General features: G+C 39.2%; 1 protein-coding gene across 1 annotated transcript in view; it reads right to left on the reverse strand.

Annotated features, from left to right (window-relative positions):
- Positions 1-13973, reverse strand: part of BMP5 (bone morphogenetic protein 5) — a 109545-nt gene extending 95572 nt beyond the window's left edge. The window contains exon 1 of the mRNA XM_010995384.3: positions 12760-13973. Coding sequence (XP_010993686.1) covers positions 12760-13249 — 490 coding nt within the window. The 5' untranslated portion in view covers positions 13250-13973. The remainder of the gene's footprint in view (positions 1-12759) is intronic.
- Positions 13974-19043: the final 5070 nt, after the last annotated feature.

Raw genomic sequence — 19043 nt, forward strand, 5'->3', positions numbered from 1 at the left:
TACTGAGAGGTCTCATTGTCTTCTCTTAAAATAGGAAATATCAAAACCTGTTCAGTTACTGTTGCTCAGCACAGCGCAAATGTATTTGACTGTAACATTTCAGATAGACCCCTTAAAAGGACATAGAAACGCTTTCAGCGAAATCCCCTTACAAATACTAAGAATTTGGATGAAAACGAGTAAATGATTGAAAGTACCCAGGAGGTTTAAATGAGCATGATTCAGGAAGGGCTTGAGTTATTATATGCCAATGAAGTTAGCTGAATTAAAATTAAATCTGATTTGTGTTTACTATTCCGAAACAGTAATTTTACCGTCTGACCTTCTAAGTGGATCTCTATCTAAATAATTAGAAATCAGATGCTGGGATTGTTCACACTTCGTCCTACATTACAGCCCGGCTCGGGGTAGCCCGGGCGGGCGTCGGTAGGGAAAGGCAAGAAGAGGGAGGGAGAAAGAAAACAAAATGTTTCAAAGGAAGCAGGTGACGTCCTAAACGCTCGTCTTTGCTTTGCGGCTACGTTGACCTGCTTTGCAAAGCAGAGATTAGTTCTGGGGCACGTCGCTGAACGTTGATCTATTAGCAATCAGACTTGCTTTTTACGATTCCTTTTTTGATTTCTTTGCTGGGTATTGAGAGCCGCGGGCAGCTGAGACTGAGGGCAGCTGAGAGTCCTCCAGTCCTTCAGCACTTGACTTTGAAAACTACTGCTGTCCCAGAAATATCTTCTCTTGGGGGAAAAAAAAAAGAATTATCCCAAGGCCTTAGCTCTTAATTTATAAGATACTCAAGGAGCAGAAATAAGAGATTTAGCTTTTGTGCTACATTAAGGGGCGGTGAGTGAGCTATGTGGGCGGCATTCAGTTTACACATGCAAGAGATTAGGGCCGTTCTGCTACAAAGCACGAGATGTGCCTGAAACGCGAAGAGTGCAGGCTCATACGGAACACAGAGGACACCTGGGCCATAGGCAGCAGGATGGAGCAGAGGGTACCCGCCAGAGTTCCCATCCACAGCAGCAGGGATTTCCTAACTGGTAGGTTTAGATGGTCCTGCAGCCCAAACGCCCAGGCTAGGAATTCTCTCGCGAGATTCACTGGCCAATGCAGGGCTGGGCCAGAAAAGCTGTGACCAGGCGCGCATCCTCAGCTGCAGGGGACCCTGGACTGCTGGTGGCCAGCAGTTGAGTCTTCCCAGCAGCCAAATGAACTCACGGTTAGTTTATTCCAACCTCCCACCATTGCTTTTGAGGCCGATTGCTGTGTGCAACTTTTGATATCCTACCGTTTTTCTGTTATGCCAAACGGTACTCCTGTTCATGCCAAGCCTGTCTTTTAAAGGTAGGAATGAGGTGGGGAGGGTGCAGCTCAGTGGTAGAGCACGAGCTTAGCATGCACGAAGTCCTGGGTTCAACCCTCAGTACCTCCGTTTAAAAAAGAAAGAAAATGTATTTTTTAAAAAGAAAAAAAAAATTTTTTTTAATAGAGCTGAGAATCAGCACAGCTCCCGTCATCACTGGCCAGCTGGTTGTAAGGCACAAAGGCCTTGGTGTCTGCAAAGTGCTTCCTGGCCCCTGCCCTGTGAGTCTTGTATTTGCCTCCTTCAAAAGGCCACAGCGTCCTAATTCAGAAGAAGGCCTGAAGGAGCACAACTCCAGGCATAAGACTCTTGGTAAAGTCATTACTAGAGACTTTCTTTCCCCTAAAATATAAAGCATTACTAGTGAAGTGAAAAGGTTTCAAATCCAATATGGGAAATGTTGGAAAGATAGATAGAACAGTACAGAGTTTAAATAACGTCCCGACCGCAGCCTTCCCCAAAGTGTTTACAAAGGCAACACAGCACGGCAGGGAGCAGCTTGGACTCTGAATCCAATTCCTCCTCTTACAAGATGTAAGACTTTGGACAAATGACTTAACATCTCTGGGGCTCGCTTGCCTCATCTGTAAAACAGGGTGACTGTGAGAATGCAATGCTAGCGCTTGAAATGCTATCAGCACACTGTGGCACTTAATAAGTACCGAAGACAGGCTAGCTGTGGGAGACAGCGAATTCCAGTGGAGAGAAATCATTACAGGTCTGAAGTTCTTCTTTATTAACTGAAATCTCTGATGATCTGGTGTTTTGTTGATATGAATTAATAGGTAAACCCCAGTTCCGGTGATGGTGTACCAGTAGACTTAGATCTGCATTTTGCTGCAAATATTCATTTCACAATCAACAGCAGATTGCTTGTAACAAGTAAAACAGTTGGAAAATATCGGTCAAATTTTCTCAATAATGAACGTGAGGTCATTATGTAACGTCCAGGATCCCGAGTTGATTCAAAGCAGCATATCAAAGAGGTCTGTATTTATCAATTCTTGGAATTCTCCATTACTCTCCACTCTACAAAATGTGTCTTCAGTGACTCTTACATCCTGAATCCACACCACGTCCAGTGTGCTCAGGAACAAAGTAGACACTGAGCACAAACTTGTGAGCACACAATTGAAGAAGTAAGGGGGTGAGGGGTCAGGGAGTCAAGGTTTAGACAGCTCCAACAACTTAATTTTGAAAAACTGTATGACCTTTACCCCTGTTTCCTACATAGAGCACAAATAAATAATGGATGTTTAAGCCACACTGACGCTCTGGAAAGTGCAATAAGCACCCAGTGTAAAACATGAACCTTCTTTTTGGATATTTCATTTCAAATCACTGGAGCCTCCATCCTAGTGAAGTCCTACACAGAGGGTCTCAGACAAAGCCCCAAGGCTCTGCTGAAGCTTGGTTCTATCTCGGCCCGATGCTTTTTGGACTAAAAGACTTCCTTAGGTTCTGTTTGCTGGTAAGAGGCTTTTTTTTTTTTTTTTTTTTTTTTTTAAGGGATTGAGATTTGTTACAAATATTTTCTGTATACAAAGGAGGTTAATTCCTCCTGGTCATTTCAATAACAAAGGAACCCATTCTTTTAGATAATGTTTGTTAGTGCTTTTAATGTTACTTAGTGCTGGAATTTTGCCGTGATTTCTTTCAAGCATGTGACACCGAGCAAAAAAAAATCCTGGCACAAGAATCAGGGGCTCTGGGCCAGGGCCTGGCTGCTCCTGCCCTGTGATCTGAGCATCGTCGGATGACGGAGTGAATGACCCCTCCGAGCTCCAGTGCCCACAGATGCGTATTGTGGGTCAGATGTACTTCCCTGAGTGCTAGACACTGCAGCAATGTCGATGAAGCAACACGATGCACAAAAAGTGTAAACCGTGAGTATTGTTGTTGTCAAAAGTTCCAGGGCGGACTATATTTTTCAAAAGTAGGCTCCCTAGCTAAAGAGTAGTGGCAAAGACCCAAAAATCTATAGTGAGACAGGTTGTGGTTCCAATACTGATTCTGCCCTTTACCAGTTGGGTGTCCTTTGTAAGTTACTTACCCTCTGATAGGTCTCAATTTTTACATCAATAAAATGGGAATAGAAAAATACTTGCTCATAAAACTGAGGCGCGGATTAACTGAAATCATGCTTGTAAATCACTCAGTCCAGTTCCCAGCACAGAAATTATACCACTGTTGTCATTGTTACTTTAACATACAGCTATACTATTATTTCATATTATATGACAATGTCATATTCTTTAAAAGGATCACATACATATAAGAAATAGTCATCTGTTTGCTTAATTCTGATCAATTCTTCCTCAAAGTAAGTAACTGTAGACTGATAACTGTTTTTAACATGGTAGTACGGAAGCAAAAAAAACCTTAATTGCTGATTTGAATATGTCAAAATATGTAGTTGGAATCCGTATTTTATTTTAAGGTCTTTACGCATCACAGTGAAAACTTTAGCAAAGAACATCTTAATGCCTCCTCTTTCAGGATGTTATCAAATAATGAAAGACTGATGAATCCGTATTTTCCCCTTCAACATATTAGGAAGTATCTAAAGTCAATGTGATTACTTTACAATATGGATGCTGTAAACAGAAGTAGTCCACAGTTCATCTAGGGTCTTTGTGTGACTTTTTGGATAAAATCCATAAATTCTCATCCTGCTTTAAAAATACAATAACAAGAAGCAATTCAAGAAAATTTTTTAAAAGATCTATCATCTGAAGAAAACAAACAGTCTAGGAAAGTCAAAATACTTAAGGTAGAACTGTATGAAATAGAAATAAAATGATTATAATGATACAAATAGTAGTAAGAACAGCTACAAATTAGAAAATCATAAATTCAAACATGATCTGTATAACAGACAACGCTGAAAGCTCCAGGATTGAATGATTATTTGAACAGAGTGGCTTTCCCATTTAGAGTTCAGGAGTTTATTCACCAAGATTTTTCATCACAAATCAACTTTTTTTTCTGGCATTAAAACTAGGAAAACAAGTTGGCTGATGAAAAAAAAGGAAAAGCATGAAAACTCAAGATTGTTCCCCATCTTTCAAAGGGTCTTTTAGAGAGTGCCCGTGTCTTCACAACCAAATGTTTTCTAGTTCTATATTATTACTTTGCCCGCCACCGGTTCCCTTCTCCATAACCAGCAAGGAAATGGAACAGGTAATATCTGGAACGAAGGGAAAACGGTGGGTTCGTTCTAGGCTTCTGACCGAAAGGAATTGAAAAGCACCTTTCAGCAGCAGAAAGCGCTGCCTTCAGGTGCTCAGAGGGAAACCCCAGAGGCGCCCAAAGGCTCTGATGGGGACCGACCTTTCTCAGGACACCCTGAGGAGGGATCTCAGCCCAGCTGTCCAACTTGAAGACTCGGAAGTCTTCAGAGTCACTGAAATTCAAGTTACTTTTCTTTTGGGTAGAGCAAAAGTCAAATGCATTGCGTTCCACGGTTTCAGCTAGGCATTTCTTTGACAGAGGCTGGTGGGCGGGGTAGCAATCTCCTCCAACATTAGGACAGCAGAGATTCGACTCTAGCAGAAGAAGGTGTAGTAGCAGCGGGGACCACTGACTGAGTCCTTTGCTTATGGAGGCTTAGAGACCTATGATCTTGCCTCACTGAGTCCTCATTACAATTCTGTGTTATGATCTCCACTTTACAGAGGAAGAAACAGTTCCAATGCAGTGAAATCATCTGTTCAAGGATGCGTAGCTGTTAAAGCTAGTCTGGTATTCAGTCCAGTCTGACTCTGAAACCCTGACACTTAAACCCTACTGAAACAGTTGGAGAACCATGTAATCCCCTCTCACTCTAAGCAAAGGAAATATCTACAAAACATTAACCACAAAGCCTATCGAAGCCCCCTTTAGCTGTCCTCTGAGCTCCCATTCCAGGTGCTGCATCCTCCCTTGTCTTTCCAGAAAACCCCGCCCACAACATCAGAAATGCTATAACGCCAGTTAAACTCCCCTCCGATGATTCAGTTTGTGCACGCTGTCTCTTTCCACTGGGGATAAGACAGGACGAACAGGGCGTGGTCCCTGCTCCTACGCATGTCACCAGATCTGCACTCAGAAGGGGCCCCGCACGCACTTCGTCTAATACTTTGCTGCCATCTTGGAAATCTCGGTAACTTTTAAACAAGTGGCCCCACCTTTTGATTTTGCTGCCCCTGCAAATGGGATACAGATGTTGGCTACCAGTGCAACTCCAGCACCAATCACGGCCATTGAGAGAGGTCTCACTTGGGTCCAAATACTGTCCTTAAAACTGTATGCCATCCACTCATTTAATCCTCTCAACACCTAAGGAGGGAGGTGCTATTATCATCATCAGCCCTTTTTAGGCAAAGAACCAGAGGCACAGCGTGAGTAAGTCACCTGCCCGAAGTCACGCTGCTAGAATAAGTGTAGAATGTGGGATTCCAATCCAGGCTTGCTGGCTTCTTCTATGCTACTCTGCTTCTGGGATGGAAGCAGCGACGAAAGCAATTAGGTTGAATTTATAATTAAACCTCAAAGCCGTTTGAGCAGTAATTTTCCAGGGACTTAAGGTTCTGAAAATACACCGGGTCTCCTGACATTGGAAGGCTGATCGCAAAATTACAAGAGGGACAGGACATCTGTGCACAACAGATACTATTGAATTTCTCATATCAGAACAGCATAGCTGAAGGGGTTTGTAAATGTTAATAAATCTTTGGATGTTGACGGGTCTTATAGGTCTGCATAAAATCTAAATGAGATTTGCATCTGACCTACTTAAACTATTTTCTTTATTCCAAACAACTTCAGGAAAGCCATTAAACCACCAGGACGATAAAAGCTGATACTTACTTCCAGAAAAAAGTTAAATAAACACAATAGCTAAGTGATAATTTAATTAGATAAATTTATGTCTAAAATACAGGGTTGTATTTTTCTTCCCCAATGCAAGCACTGACCCTCCGTGCTTTATGAAAAGTAAAATGAAACAACACGTCATTGACAAGGGTCTTCATCGTCTTAGAAATTATAAACTAGCATGTACCTCAGTTGAATTTCTTTACTGATCAAACAATTTAACATTACACAAGGTCTGAGTTTTTACGTTCTATGTGACATCTGTGTAACTCGCTGCTTTCTGAGTGTAGGATGTGTACTCGGGTTATAGAGGTTTATTGTTTTCCTTTTTTCTCAAAACCACTAAAAATCCTTCTAACTAACCTACAAGTGATTTTTCTTTCTCATTTTCAACGTCGTACACTTTAATAGATTTTGTTTCTACCTTGTTAGATAATAATTTTATTACAACCGCTGAGACAAGGCTCTCACAAATTTAGAGCTGCTGCGTGGTTACGTAGATTCTTGTTAACATCCCCTAAAAAGACAGGTGACTACTCCCCGCTCCGATTTTCATCTTAACTGTCGTAACTTTAAGATCCACGACCGGGTCTGAAACATCCCCATCAGACATCCACATCACAACAGATCCCTTTCTCCCCGCCAAAAATAAATGAGCCAGTTGTCAGGGCTGACTGGTGCATTTTAAAGGCTATCTTAGCCAAGGGTATTATTTCAAGAGATGAGCAAATGGGGAAACCCCACGGTCCTGCCAATAAAATATGAACTTGAGGTGCAAAGAAGCACTCATAAATATTCCCTGGAACAAGGGGTTCGTTGTTTCACTCCAGCCCTTCTAGTGGCTGCTCTGATCTCAGCCTCTCTCTGTGTCAGGGAAGCCTCTCCCTTTAACCTGTGGTTTTTTCAAGCTGAGCCACTACGCTATTTATGACTATAAATTTGAGTCGCCCCGTCTGTGCGCTCCTGGTACACACACACTGAGCGGCCCCCTCCTTTTTCCCCACTTTGGTATTTCAGTGTGGAAGGATGAAAGGGCTTCCCCTGGAGCTGATGCGGTTGGGGATGTGGAATTAGCTGCCGTGCCGGTATGAGGTAGACTGAGAGCTCCCAACACAGCCTCCACCTGCGTGGCCCAGAGACAGCCTCGAATGACTCACCTCATTCATTTTCTTCTTTTCAAGGGCTTGGAAACAAAACAAAACAAAACAGAAAAGACTTCCTATCTTTCTCCACCTCACCCTCCTTGCTCTCTGCCTCCAACTGTGAGTCTTGACCTCTCCTACACTCTCACCATCTCCTCTCCACTAAAAACAGAGCTAATAATTTCTTCACAGGCGTGACAGGAGGACTCAATCAAAATTATAGACGCAAAAGGGTTTTAGAAGCCAAAAACGAATTGCATGTTTGATTATTGTTCTTTTTGTTCAATGTGCCTTTTTCCCTCTTTTTTTTTTTTTACTTTCCCTTCAATTTCCCCTTTTAAATTTTAATTATGTTATAAAATAGGAAAGGCAAAACCCATGAAATTCAATCAATGGGATGGTCAGGGAGAGGTGAGGAGGCAAGGAAGGATGGGGTGGTCGGGAAACGAACAGCCCTGGAGGCTGGGATGCCCTGGGGAGCTTTTCTCCTGATGGGTGGAGGCTGCAGTTGGCACTTTATAAGCCTTTCCTTCTCAACCAGAGAGGAAACAGGAGACTGTACCTAAATGATTAAGCTGTAACGAATTGATTTTCAGCTAATCGAAGCCTCAGGCTATGAAGAAAGTGGGACCAAAGGCAGACCCCAGGAAGGGTGGGGGCAGTGAGGAGAGGGGTGCCAAGAAAGCCTGGAGCCGGGGAGGCCCTAGAACGGCAGAGAAAGGCCACAGAGTGGGAGGGGAGTGGGGGGAAGGAGAGAGGGAGGTGATATTGACAAAAAGGAAGAATGAAAGGGAAGGAACCGGAAGTGCAGAGTGAGCAGCCCCCAGCCCTCGTTCTTTGTCACACTTTCTTATTTCCAGCTGTTACTTTGATTAAACTTCTAAAACTAGCAATTTGGGAGTGACCATTAAAATGTGCAAAAAAAAAAAAAAAAAAAAAACTTCTCATTGAACGGTGATTATAACCTTCTCTGCTGCCAAGCCCGTCAATCTGGAGTCACACAGCTTTAGGGGACAGCAAGCATCCCCCGGGCACGCGCGGATGCCAAGGGTGGATGGAGGAGAGAGAGCAGGGCTCCACCCTCAGCAACTCCTTTTCTCTTCAAAAGTGAGGCATGTCAGGGGAGAGAGTATAGCTCAGTGGTAGAGCACGTGCTTAGCTTGCTTGAGGTCCTGGGTTCAACCTCCAGTACCTCCGTCAAAAAAGTGATCAAAATGATAAATAAACCTCATTACCTCCCCCAAAATAATAATTAAAAATCATAATTAAAAAAGGAAATTTAAAAAGTTCAATGTATTAAAGAGTGGCTGTTTTACTCAATATTAGCATTTGTTATTCCAGGCATAATCCCTGAATATGTAACTGTAATCTTTAGATCATCTTTCTTTCCATCCCATCTCATCACCCCCCTTCCTTGAAAAAAGGAAAAAAATCTTGCCGTGTGTTTATAGGTGTGTTTATGTTACCCAAGTGTTAATAACCCTGTTGGAGAGACTACATAGATAGGCATCTTTCGGCAGATCTGTGTAGAAATTCCTCTCCACTGGGCACTTGAGTCAGCCAAAAACAACAGTAAATATCAATGATGTCTTTCAAATCTGTCAACTGAGGGCAGAAGCATTTTTTTCTTCCAGTACCAGGAGAATTTAATGATTTGGGGAAGTGAGGGGAGAAGGGTTTAACTGAAAAGTTTGAAAGCCCTTTTTTTTTCCTATTTCATATCTTAGCATGCTAAATATGTTGTTATAAAATATGAAAAAAATTTAACCACATTTTTATACTTTTATGCATGAGAATTAGTATATACTCTTGAACTATATCTCAGTATTTGACACCAAGCCAACTGATCAAAACCCAATAATAAACCCAAAGTTCTTCTTTATCAGAGAAATACATGTAGACAAAGGACAATATAAAAGTGAATTTCCTGTGTTTACTGATTTTTGTAATTTCCTCTGAAACATCTACAGCATTATGTCATTTTAATTATACTATCACCAAGTAATCAAATAAGATTGGCTTCTAACTAAAAGATCTTAGAAATGCACTACATGTTTATCTTAACGTAAACTAGAGATACACTAGATACACTAAACATTGCAAGCAAAGTACCTAACTGATACGTAAACTAACCCTTAACATTTTTGAAAAAGAGATAGTTAAAAGAATTACCGGAAAAATATTTTTGTTACTAACAAAATAATGTGGTACTGACTAAGCAAAATTCCACTGACATTCAATAGTTTCAGGGACAAAGCAGAGAAGTCAGCCTGTAAAAGCTGGAGGCCATGAGACTGATAAAAGTTGGCCTAAGAATAATGAATAAAACAGAGTGGGAAGTTTCTCTTCACACAATTAATAGTTAATATTCGTTTGTTCAACGTGAACAAATCACTAAAATTATTTAAAAGGGAAAATAATGTTTTTGGCTTCATATTTAGTTGTTTACATTGGCCTTGAAGCAATTTCTTCACATTTTACTTTTTTTCTTTCAGTAAATTCTAATCTATTTTTCGCTTATGAACATAAAACTAGTCTCATCTGAAGTTTTTAAAAAGAGATATTTTGTTAAATATGAGTCAAAGTTCGAATAAAATTTAATTGTTCTTGGTGAGTAAAACTTGTGATGGAAAAAAATGTCTTCCAGAATGACAGGATAACTGTAGAAAATCCATTATTTGAGTTCCAAAATGACAAGGGCAGGCATTAATAACAAAGATGCTACTAGGCCCTCTTTAATATAATTCAACTTATTATGGGAAATGTCAACAAATTCTTTTCACAGATTTAAATATCCAGGTGACTTCCTCCATACAAGTCCCTTGACTATTGCTAATTTGATCATTGGCCCTTGGTCTCCACTATATATATATCTTTACTAAAAATACAAAACAAAACCCACTGGAGTCTTATAAAACATGAGAAAAATTGCAAATAATATTTGTTACTGAATGTTACAATAAGAAACACCAAAATTCTTAGCACAGTTAATAACGCTATTACACTTTTACCTTTTCTAAGCATGCTTTGACCTTCTTTATTATGAAGAAATATAGAAGTTAAAATTTTTACTAAGTAGTGATTGACTGTAAGCTTTAGATGTATGAGAAGGCATGGTCTAAAGACAATAAAATAAAATTGTGGTTCAATTCTCTTCAGAGACTACTAGGTAAAAATCACTTCGTATCAGAATCAATTTGTCACTAATTTCATGTAAGACATTTTGTTCAGCATTATTAAATAAAGAAAAGGCAATGCAGTTTATTACTGAAGATGATTTACTCAGCAATTCAAGCATGATAGGAATAAATAAATATTTTTCTGAAGCTTATGTCCAGTATTGCTTCTCTGGAGTCAAATCAATCATTGTTATTTCACGGTATACTTAATAAACCACTTTGTTATTATAATCCAAACAATGTAGCCAAAATTTTATTGTTTAAAAATAAAAGCATTCTTTCATGATAAAAATGGTCCTAGAAATCACTGAATAAAACTGTTTATTATTGTGTTTGGCTTTCTTATTCTAGGTAAGTTTGTAAAACATAATGGCACACAGGTTCAAAAATCATACTTAATTCCTGTCTGAAAAAAAACACACTTCTCTTGTGAATGATCAAAGCATTCAAATATAATAAAATACATCATTAGAACAGACTCATGACTGAGCTATTGTTTTATAAAGTGCAGAACATAACGCATTCTTTCCTGTCAGATTTCAGATGACCTGAACTGATTTTTTTCTCAGTGATTTATTGTGTGAATCTGTAAATCATGCTAGGTTGCAATTTTTCTATGAAAAGATTAGGACAAATTTAAATTACTGAATCATCTTGAAAAACTGCTCCACAGGAAAACATACCATGTTTGCATGCGGCTCATACTAGGAAAAAGTAATCAAACTAATTTAGAATTAAGACATATTTTAATGGCCTGAATGGTCCAAACTGAACCTGTTAATTATATGTAGAAGGAAAGGGCCCCAAGGACACCTGATTAGGGCAACCAATGAAGACTTACTAAAACCCATAATGAGAGCTTTGTCTCCAGCAACGTGAAACACATGATTTATTAGGGACCTTCTCCTTCCTGCTACGATTCCGAAGAGCAAATGAGCAGGGCATATTAAGCCACATATATTATAAAAGCATCACGTGTTATTAAGATTTGTTGCTATCTGGATTTTCAAAGAGTATTTTTTGAGATAGTAGATGAGGAAGTTTTTAATTAAGTGTGTAATAAAACATGTCCTGTTTTAAGCCCAAGCAGACTGCATTTTTAAAACGAAGTTTTAAAAGCTCTTACGCCAAAAGTTGATTACATTTGCTGATTAAGTTTTGTCTTCAAAAATAAACACGTACTTTTTTTTTTTTGGATGTTTGAAGATAGTAAATTTTCACCTTGGGTCTTTACCAAAACATTTGAAGAAAATTACAGCCCTTGTAAAATCATTTTAAAGGTAATGACTCTTTAATATCATTGGAAGATGAAATACTGTGCTCTAATTCATTATTTGAAACTGTCAATAACAATGTTTTTGGTATTGTCAGTAACAGCACTGAGTAAAACATAATTTTAAAAATTATTCTCTAACACTGCTCTTAAAGAATTTTTCATTTGAAATTTTATATCTTAAATGGAAAGGAAAGTTTTGTATAGGTAAAGACCATCATAACATGTTTTACATTTCTCTTGCTTTTAAAAAGAAATCAAATAAGTAGGTTAGATTTTAATCCTTATAGTTAAAAAATGTTCAATGGCAACTTCTTTTCCAAAATCTTTGTCGACAGAATTTCAGACTCTATCCTTGAAAGTCTTTGATAGTAATCTTTTACAATATTATTTGATCTTAAATTAATTTCACATCAATATTTTCACAGGAGTTGCCTCCCCTAAATGGAAGTTCTTAAGTGGCATATAAATTACACTTGTATGTTTTTTAAATTACTAACCAAAAAAAAAAAAAAAAGGTTCAGAATGTCACTTTTACTTTTCCATCTATAAGTACTTGCATTATTAGCAGTAGTATTATTATTAATTTTGCCCATAGCATAGCAATCCTCATAAATTCTCTTTTTTTTAAGACTGTTGCCTGTTTATTCATACATTTAAGCAAGGATGAAATTTTAACAAGATGTGAAAAGACCTAAATCTACCCAAACCATGTGTTTAATTTTAGCTTTTTATATTGAAAAAACAAAATATATATATGTACACATGACTTTGTTGCCTAAGGCAAAATCTTACATTGCCTCAACGAAAGGAAGGAAACAGAAGCCAGAGAGAAGAGTTATAGAAAATGACTCTAAATAAACATGACCACCTACCAGGCAGCTACTTTACCATTAGGAAAACTTTACTTTGTTATAACACAGATTAACAAAGAAACGAACAACATACCTAAATTGACAAAGCTCATGACCATGTCAGCATCATTCAGAAAGTTGGTATCATGGAGGCTGGCTAGAGGAGGACTCTGGGTGGTCAGGGGAGTCGTTCGAGACAACTGTATACGGCGAGGGTACCCATTGGGAGAGGCTGGGGGTCCCTTCCTGGCTCCTCTGGTCTCTCCTGCCAAGGATGCCCTCCCCGAGGACTCCGGCTCCTCGGAAGTGTCCTCACTGGCCATGGCGTTGTACAGGTCCAGCATAAAGAGAGGTGCGGAGGAAGCTTGCTTTCCAGGTGAAAAAGGTCTGGGTCTGTGAGGCAGACCCAAGATAGAGAGAATTTCCCTCTGGATCTCCCGTCTTTCGTGGTTCCGTAGTCTTCTATAAATAAAACTGGAGTGAACATGATTGTCTCCCAAACCTCCTTTTGCACAACCCACTAGAACCCAGCAGCTCCAGAGGAAACCCACAATACCCCTAAGTAAAAATACAGTCAGATGCATTTTTGTCCAAAAGCAAAAGCTGGTATTTTTAGTCCTTCTTCTCCTCTTAAAAAAAAAAAAAAAAAAAAAAAAAAAAAAAAAATCTAAGTTCCTAGGAGGTATACGTTCCCAGTAGCTGAAAACAAATTTACCTATTCTTCATGACAGTGTCATTTCTGAACACAACATCCTCACGGTTTTTCCTGCCCTATTTTAAATATTTTTGGAATATGTCAAGAGTTGTTATTTCTAAGAAAGCTGAAACTCGGATTTCCAATTATCCACAGTTGTTAAGAGTTTTTGCTGCATTGATGTAGCGGGAGACGGCTAATATGATTTGATCAGATGACCTATGCATTCCTATATGAATGTATGCCAATCAGGCCTTTGGTATTTGAATTAACGGAGGTTGATCTTCTGATAAACTGTAGTTCCCAAAGTCATCTTCACTGTCTCTTGACTTCTTCTCAGCCCTTGTGCTCTTCCCAAGACAAATCCTGATTTCTGAGTCACAGATCTACGCTGATCTGCACCTTGGTGTTGGAACATATATTTGTCCGGCAGCTTGGTGATAACTTTAACATCTTTTGTGTCGTCTTAGTGTAAAGCAAGACTCAAGGTTGTGCTAGTCAAGTCAGTGTGTTTCCCTGAATTTACTTGAAAACCTTCCTGTGGGCTCCTTCACTCCCTTTCTCCTCCTGACTGTTAATTCCACCTCCAGCAGGCACAAATACACCAGCCCTCTTCAAGGGAGATCTAAAGAGTAATGTAAGCACAACCGTGCTGGGAAAGAAGAGGCTTCTCATTGTAATTTGAAACTGGTAAAGCAAAAAGAACTTAACCCTTTCGCTACCAGAAAAGCCTCCATTTTCGCAGTTTGATAGCCAGGCATCTAACACAGCACAGTGATGCCTGGAGCGTGTTAAGTCCTAGGAGTGGGGAAAAGCCACTTTTCAAGCAGCAGACTGAAAATTTTGTCACCAATTTTATAGTGGACCCTTTCAGATCTTTCTTTTCATAGTACACATTGAACACACTTCTATATTAAGTCTCAGGTTGCGGCTGAATTCACATGACTCCGTTCTATATTTGAGGTTATTTCTAGTTTTTATAAGTTATTAAACGTTACTTCTTAAGAAATAAGAGGACAAGGCATAAACTGAGGTTAATTTGTTATTCCTTAATGACAGCCAGATCTTTTCAGAATAAAATACAGTAGAGAACTCATCACCGGTAAATATATTCTCACTCCCAAAGCAGTAGTTATAATAATTAAATAATAGTGATTAGATAGCCCAGCTTTAATAATCTTTAAATATCAGTATTTTATGCAGAAAAATACATTCATATTTCTCCTGTTAACTCAGTGCATTGGAAATACAAATAGCCTAAGATATGGTGTCCTGATTCTTAACTTTTAAGTCATTTCGGTTGAAATGTAAACAGACTTACAAATTAGCTATTTCCCATCAGTTGTACTCAGTACTTTGATTCGGTTTAACCTATGCAAATAAACACCAGTCAAATGTTCTTCACGACTGCATGAAGATTGAAATTTGCGTTTTTAAAATTTGATGGGTACAAGGGGGAACGTGCACACCTTTCTAAAATACCATACTTAATCCAGGGAAATGAGCAAAGTACGTGTTTATCCTTAATGTTTAATGCCTTTAAAATTTGGAAGTCTACAATGTTTTTGTGCAGCTATAATTTTCCTTACAAGCTCTCCCTGAACTTGAGGGCTCACAGTACTTTCATTGTCTGGGATAGTTTTCTGATACCAGTGTAGATTTATCGAGCAAATTCTAGAACTATTATGAAATTTTAATGTTTTTCCTTTACTCTACTTAGAGGCACCTGGTTTCTGGTTGAATTTCTTTTTAAATATTTCCTCCGAGTGTCTAAAGCAAAGCCGTATTTCTCGTAAGTTGGCAATTTATTGGTGAAGGCAAGATACTGAAAGGGCTTGTGAAATCTTACCGTGTGCATCATTTTCCTTCTGCAAACTTACACAAACTGCATTCAAACTTGGTGCTGCTCTTCAGCCTTTGCCCTCCTGGAAATCCTTCAGCTAATAGCCAAGCAGGATGCCACAGTAGCAGGCACAAACACTGACATCCACGGGAACACCTCTATAACACAGTTATCGCATGAGTAACAGCAGTGCAGTTTGAAATTTAGTGAAAGAATACCATTTCAGTCAGAAATGGTTTAAATCACTAAAATTCTTGCCATTGTTTATTTCATAGCCAAACCAAACTCAGAATCTTTTGGTCACTGGTGCAGAGTCCAATCAATTACTTTGAGATAAAAAGCTACATAATCCCAGATGAAGTATATTACGGTGTTCCCCTATATTTTAGAAGAAATCATCAAGGTTATGAATTTGTCTCATGTCTCCAGAGTTACAAGTAAAAAAATTGGCGACCCTAGAAACAATTCTTATCTTCCACACGTGCTGGTTTTCTTCCCCTCAAGATACAAGTGAAAAATAAAAATGAGTGTAGGTATCACAAGTCCCCAAAACTCATTTTCCCGAAGTATGATTTATAATATTAATCAGTGTAATTGTAATTTAATTGCTTAGCCAGGCATAGTGCTACCTCTGTCCTGGAAGTCAATTGCTAGCAATCTTGGTGAGCACTTTTAGTATCCACCCTCCCCCCAACCTTTCCTTCTAACGCAGACAAGATTTGGCAAACATTCATTTTTCAAAAGGATCAACATGTGCAATGAGAGAAAGAAAATAAAGAAGAAGAAGAAAAAAAAAAAAACCTGCCAGGAATAGAAGGGAAATGCTAACCACCAAACGAAAAGTCAGATTTATTTTTAATTAAAAGTAAAGGGATTTTAACACATCATCGGGATTCCTGGGTCAATTTGTATCTAAGTAGGTGAGAGCAATTTAGAAGAAATTTTTTGCAACTGCAAAGTATTAATGTTCTAAATGTGAGAGCATGTATTTAAAAGTCATATGAGTCACTAAACAGACTGAATAAATCTATTTAGTACGAAAGAAGGTGGGACAGGAGAAACATCCAGGGCTTTTACAAGAATTGTTCGTAAAGATAAGCACATTCCACGAAGAGGGGCCTTCGTGGAAACCCACCTCTCACAGTGTAGTATTTGCCTGGGGTACGTACTAACACGCTGATATAAGTGGCCTTCTGGCGAGAAACAGAGGCAGTTGAATGCATGGAAGAGGTAATTCCCCACTGTCATTCCTCTTGTTCATTTCTCCCTTTCCCTCACAAAAATCTGACGCACTTAGTCTGTGGATATGTAAACTGATGTGTCCCATAGACGGATCCCATCTTCCCCAGCCTCTCAAAAAGAAACTTGCTCAAAAGAAAGCTGAAGCATTTGTAAATCTCTCTGTTTCCCGCCTGGTTTTGTTGTTGGTGGTGTTGTTATGTTGGTTTCTCCTTGAAAGGGAGAGTCCTCGTTGAAAGACAAACGTTTGCCGTGAAAGACAGATACCCAATGTCGATGGTATCTGCACTCCCAAGTTTGAAAACGATCCAGAGTCATTTGAATATGATCATAAAATTCTTAAGCAGAAACGGTCTTAGATTGTGTTGGAGGGAGCAGGAGAACTGTTGGACGGGGTGAGAGCACTTAGGCGGTTGAAGAGGCTGAAAGCAGGGGGGGAACCCAGGGGAGACACCCCCTTCTAGAAGCTTCTTGGTGAATGCATGTACAAGTGCAGAACAGAGTAGCGTCTGTGACATGAAACTGCTTTCAGCCCACTCTTTTCTTGGAGCCCAAATACAGCACATATGTAAGCAGGGAACATGGCGTCCATAGGAGGGGTCCACAGCAAGGCAGTGATGCCTACACCCCCACCCTCCGACTTAGACGTGGCGGGAGTAACCTGAAAGGGACTGTGGTTGTGGAAGTAGCTGCATGTTCTATCTGGTTAACAGTTGTTAAAGAAGCCTTAGAAATGAATAATAAAAGAGAGTGACTGAAAACATTTGAAATGTTTGGTATTATTTTTAATGAGTGGTGACATCACTGACTATTTTTAAGTGAACAGAGAATTTGTCAGTACATTTCATATTATTACACGTTCCTAAGATTGTTTTATATTGTTTCATGAGAGTAGGGGTTCTAATAGCTATTTAAAGGAGAATAAAACAACACTGGAACATTAAAAAGTAAGCACTATTAATGAAATACCCATGTAAGGATTGAATCTGACAAACAGACTCCAAATAACTGACCTCAAGACACTTCCTAAGTCAAATTATTAGGGCAGATGCTTTAGGCATCAGCCAAGTTGACAGAATATTTAAAATAGGTAGGTTGGCCATTAAGCAGTTATGTAATTAACCATGAAAGAATAACTTCATTTGTAGAGCACTTCATAATTTTAAAAACTCATTCACAACAATTCAGCATTTGGAATTATTTATTCATTCAACAAGCATTGACCGAATGCCTACTGTGGGACTACCATGTGCCATAAGCTTTATATCCCACCCCCCCCCCAAAAAACCCAACTGAGATTCTTGTCCTCACAGAGTTTACAATCATATATTATAGCTTCAATGATCAAGAGATAATTCTACATTTTTCTTGAGAGTTGAGTTAGAACGCAAGCAGGATAAAAGTAGGGGCTGAGGTTATTTTGTTCATCAGCATAAACAGCACAAGTTAGCAGCTCAATTAATATCTGGTGAACAATCAGTTTTTAAATAAAGGTGAACAAAATTCCAGGGGTTTTATAAGGGCAGTATTCTCTGGAAACAGTATAAGGACTCATTAGACACAGTAGTTGACAAATCACTGTATCTTTTAATACGTAGGCTTACCTATACTACGAAAGGTTCCCCTCGTGGGGAAACTGGCTTATTCCGTGCCTCATCTCACAGCTGGGAATCAACGTGCAAACTTCTGCCAGTACCAGATAATCACGATGACTCAGAAGGAAAAGCATCATATAGTGAATCACATTAGCACTTGCAAAATACCTTGGTCTGTCCCCACAGGGAACACTGATCAGGTGACTGCCTCTTGAATGCAAGTGGCCCTCGGCCCAAAAGAGCAACTTCTGTTCGTATCCATTAATACCTCATAACGTTGAGTTGAAATGGCTTCTCTGGTTAGTTTAGTTTTGTGTTTTGCCGCTGTTTTTATGACCCGTATCACAATGCAAGAAGCCCTGAAAGTGACCCCTTTTTGTTTAATAAACATTAGCAATGAACACCACACCTGCTGAGGCTCACACAGGTATACACAGAGTTGAGACACACAGTCGGCATTTGATAAAGCAAGTCGGAGAGTTTCAAAGCCTTTCAACCCATGTTTTTCATACTTCACACTTCAGCAATGGAAGACTCTACAAGCATCTTACCAACATACTGGCCAAGTCAAAACGTGTAGGAGTCTCTCAGATCAATGAATGACACAACTGCCAATTTATCCCCATAATTCCCAGGAACAGCGCGTTAGTCCTCAGTGGAAAATACAATCTATAAATGTCACTAGTTGTGATACGTTCAGAATGAGACCGTTCAAAGGAAATTTTTAAATGACTTTACCTAATGCAAAACTGCCTTCAGAGTATACTTACTATTATCTGCAATGCTTTAATTTAAGATAAAAAAGTAAAGCCCTACTCTTCCATATTATCTTTCTTTTTTCCCAGGAAACCGACACAATTGCATAGAATCCTCATCAAAAACTTTACGGTAAAGCTTTAGGATAAATTTAAAGCCTAACAAATGAGCCCTAATTATAACACAAACACTGTCCAGCAGCGACAGAAAGAACTTGTGTATATATCACTCGATACCCTTTAATGTTCTGC

Source organism: Camelus dromedarius, chromosome 19 (assembly GCF_036321535.1).
Source record: "Camelus dromedarius isolate mCamDro1 chromosome 19, mCamDro1.pat, whole genome shotgun sequence".
In the NCBI taxonomy this organism is placed as follows: domain Eukaryota; kingdom Metazoa; phylum Chordata; class Mammalia; order Artiodactyla; family Camelidae; genus Camelus; species Camelus dromedarius.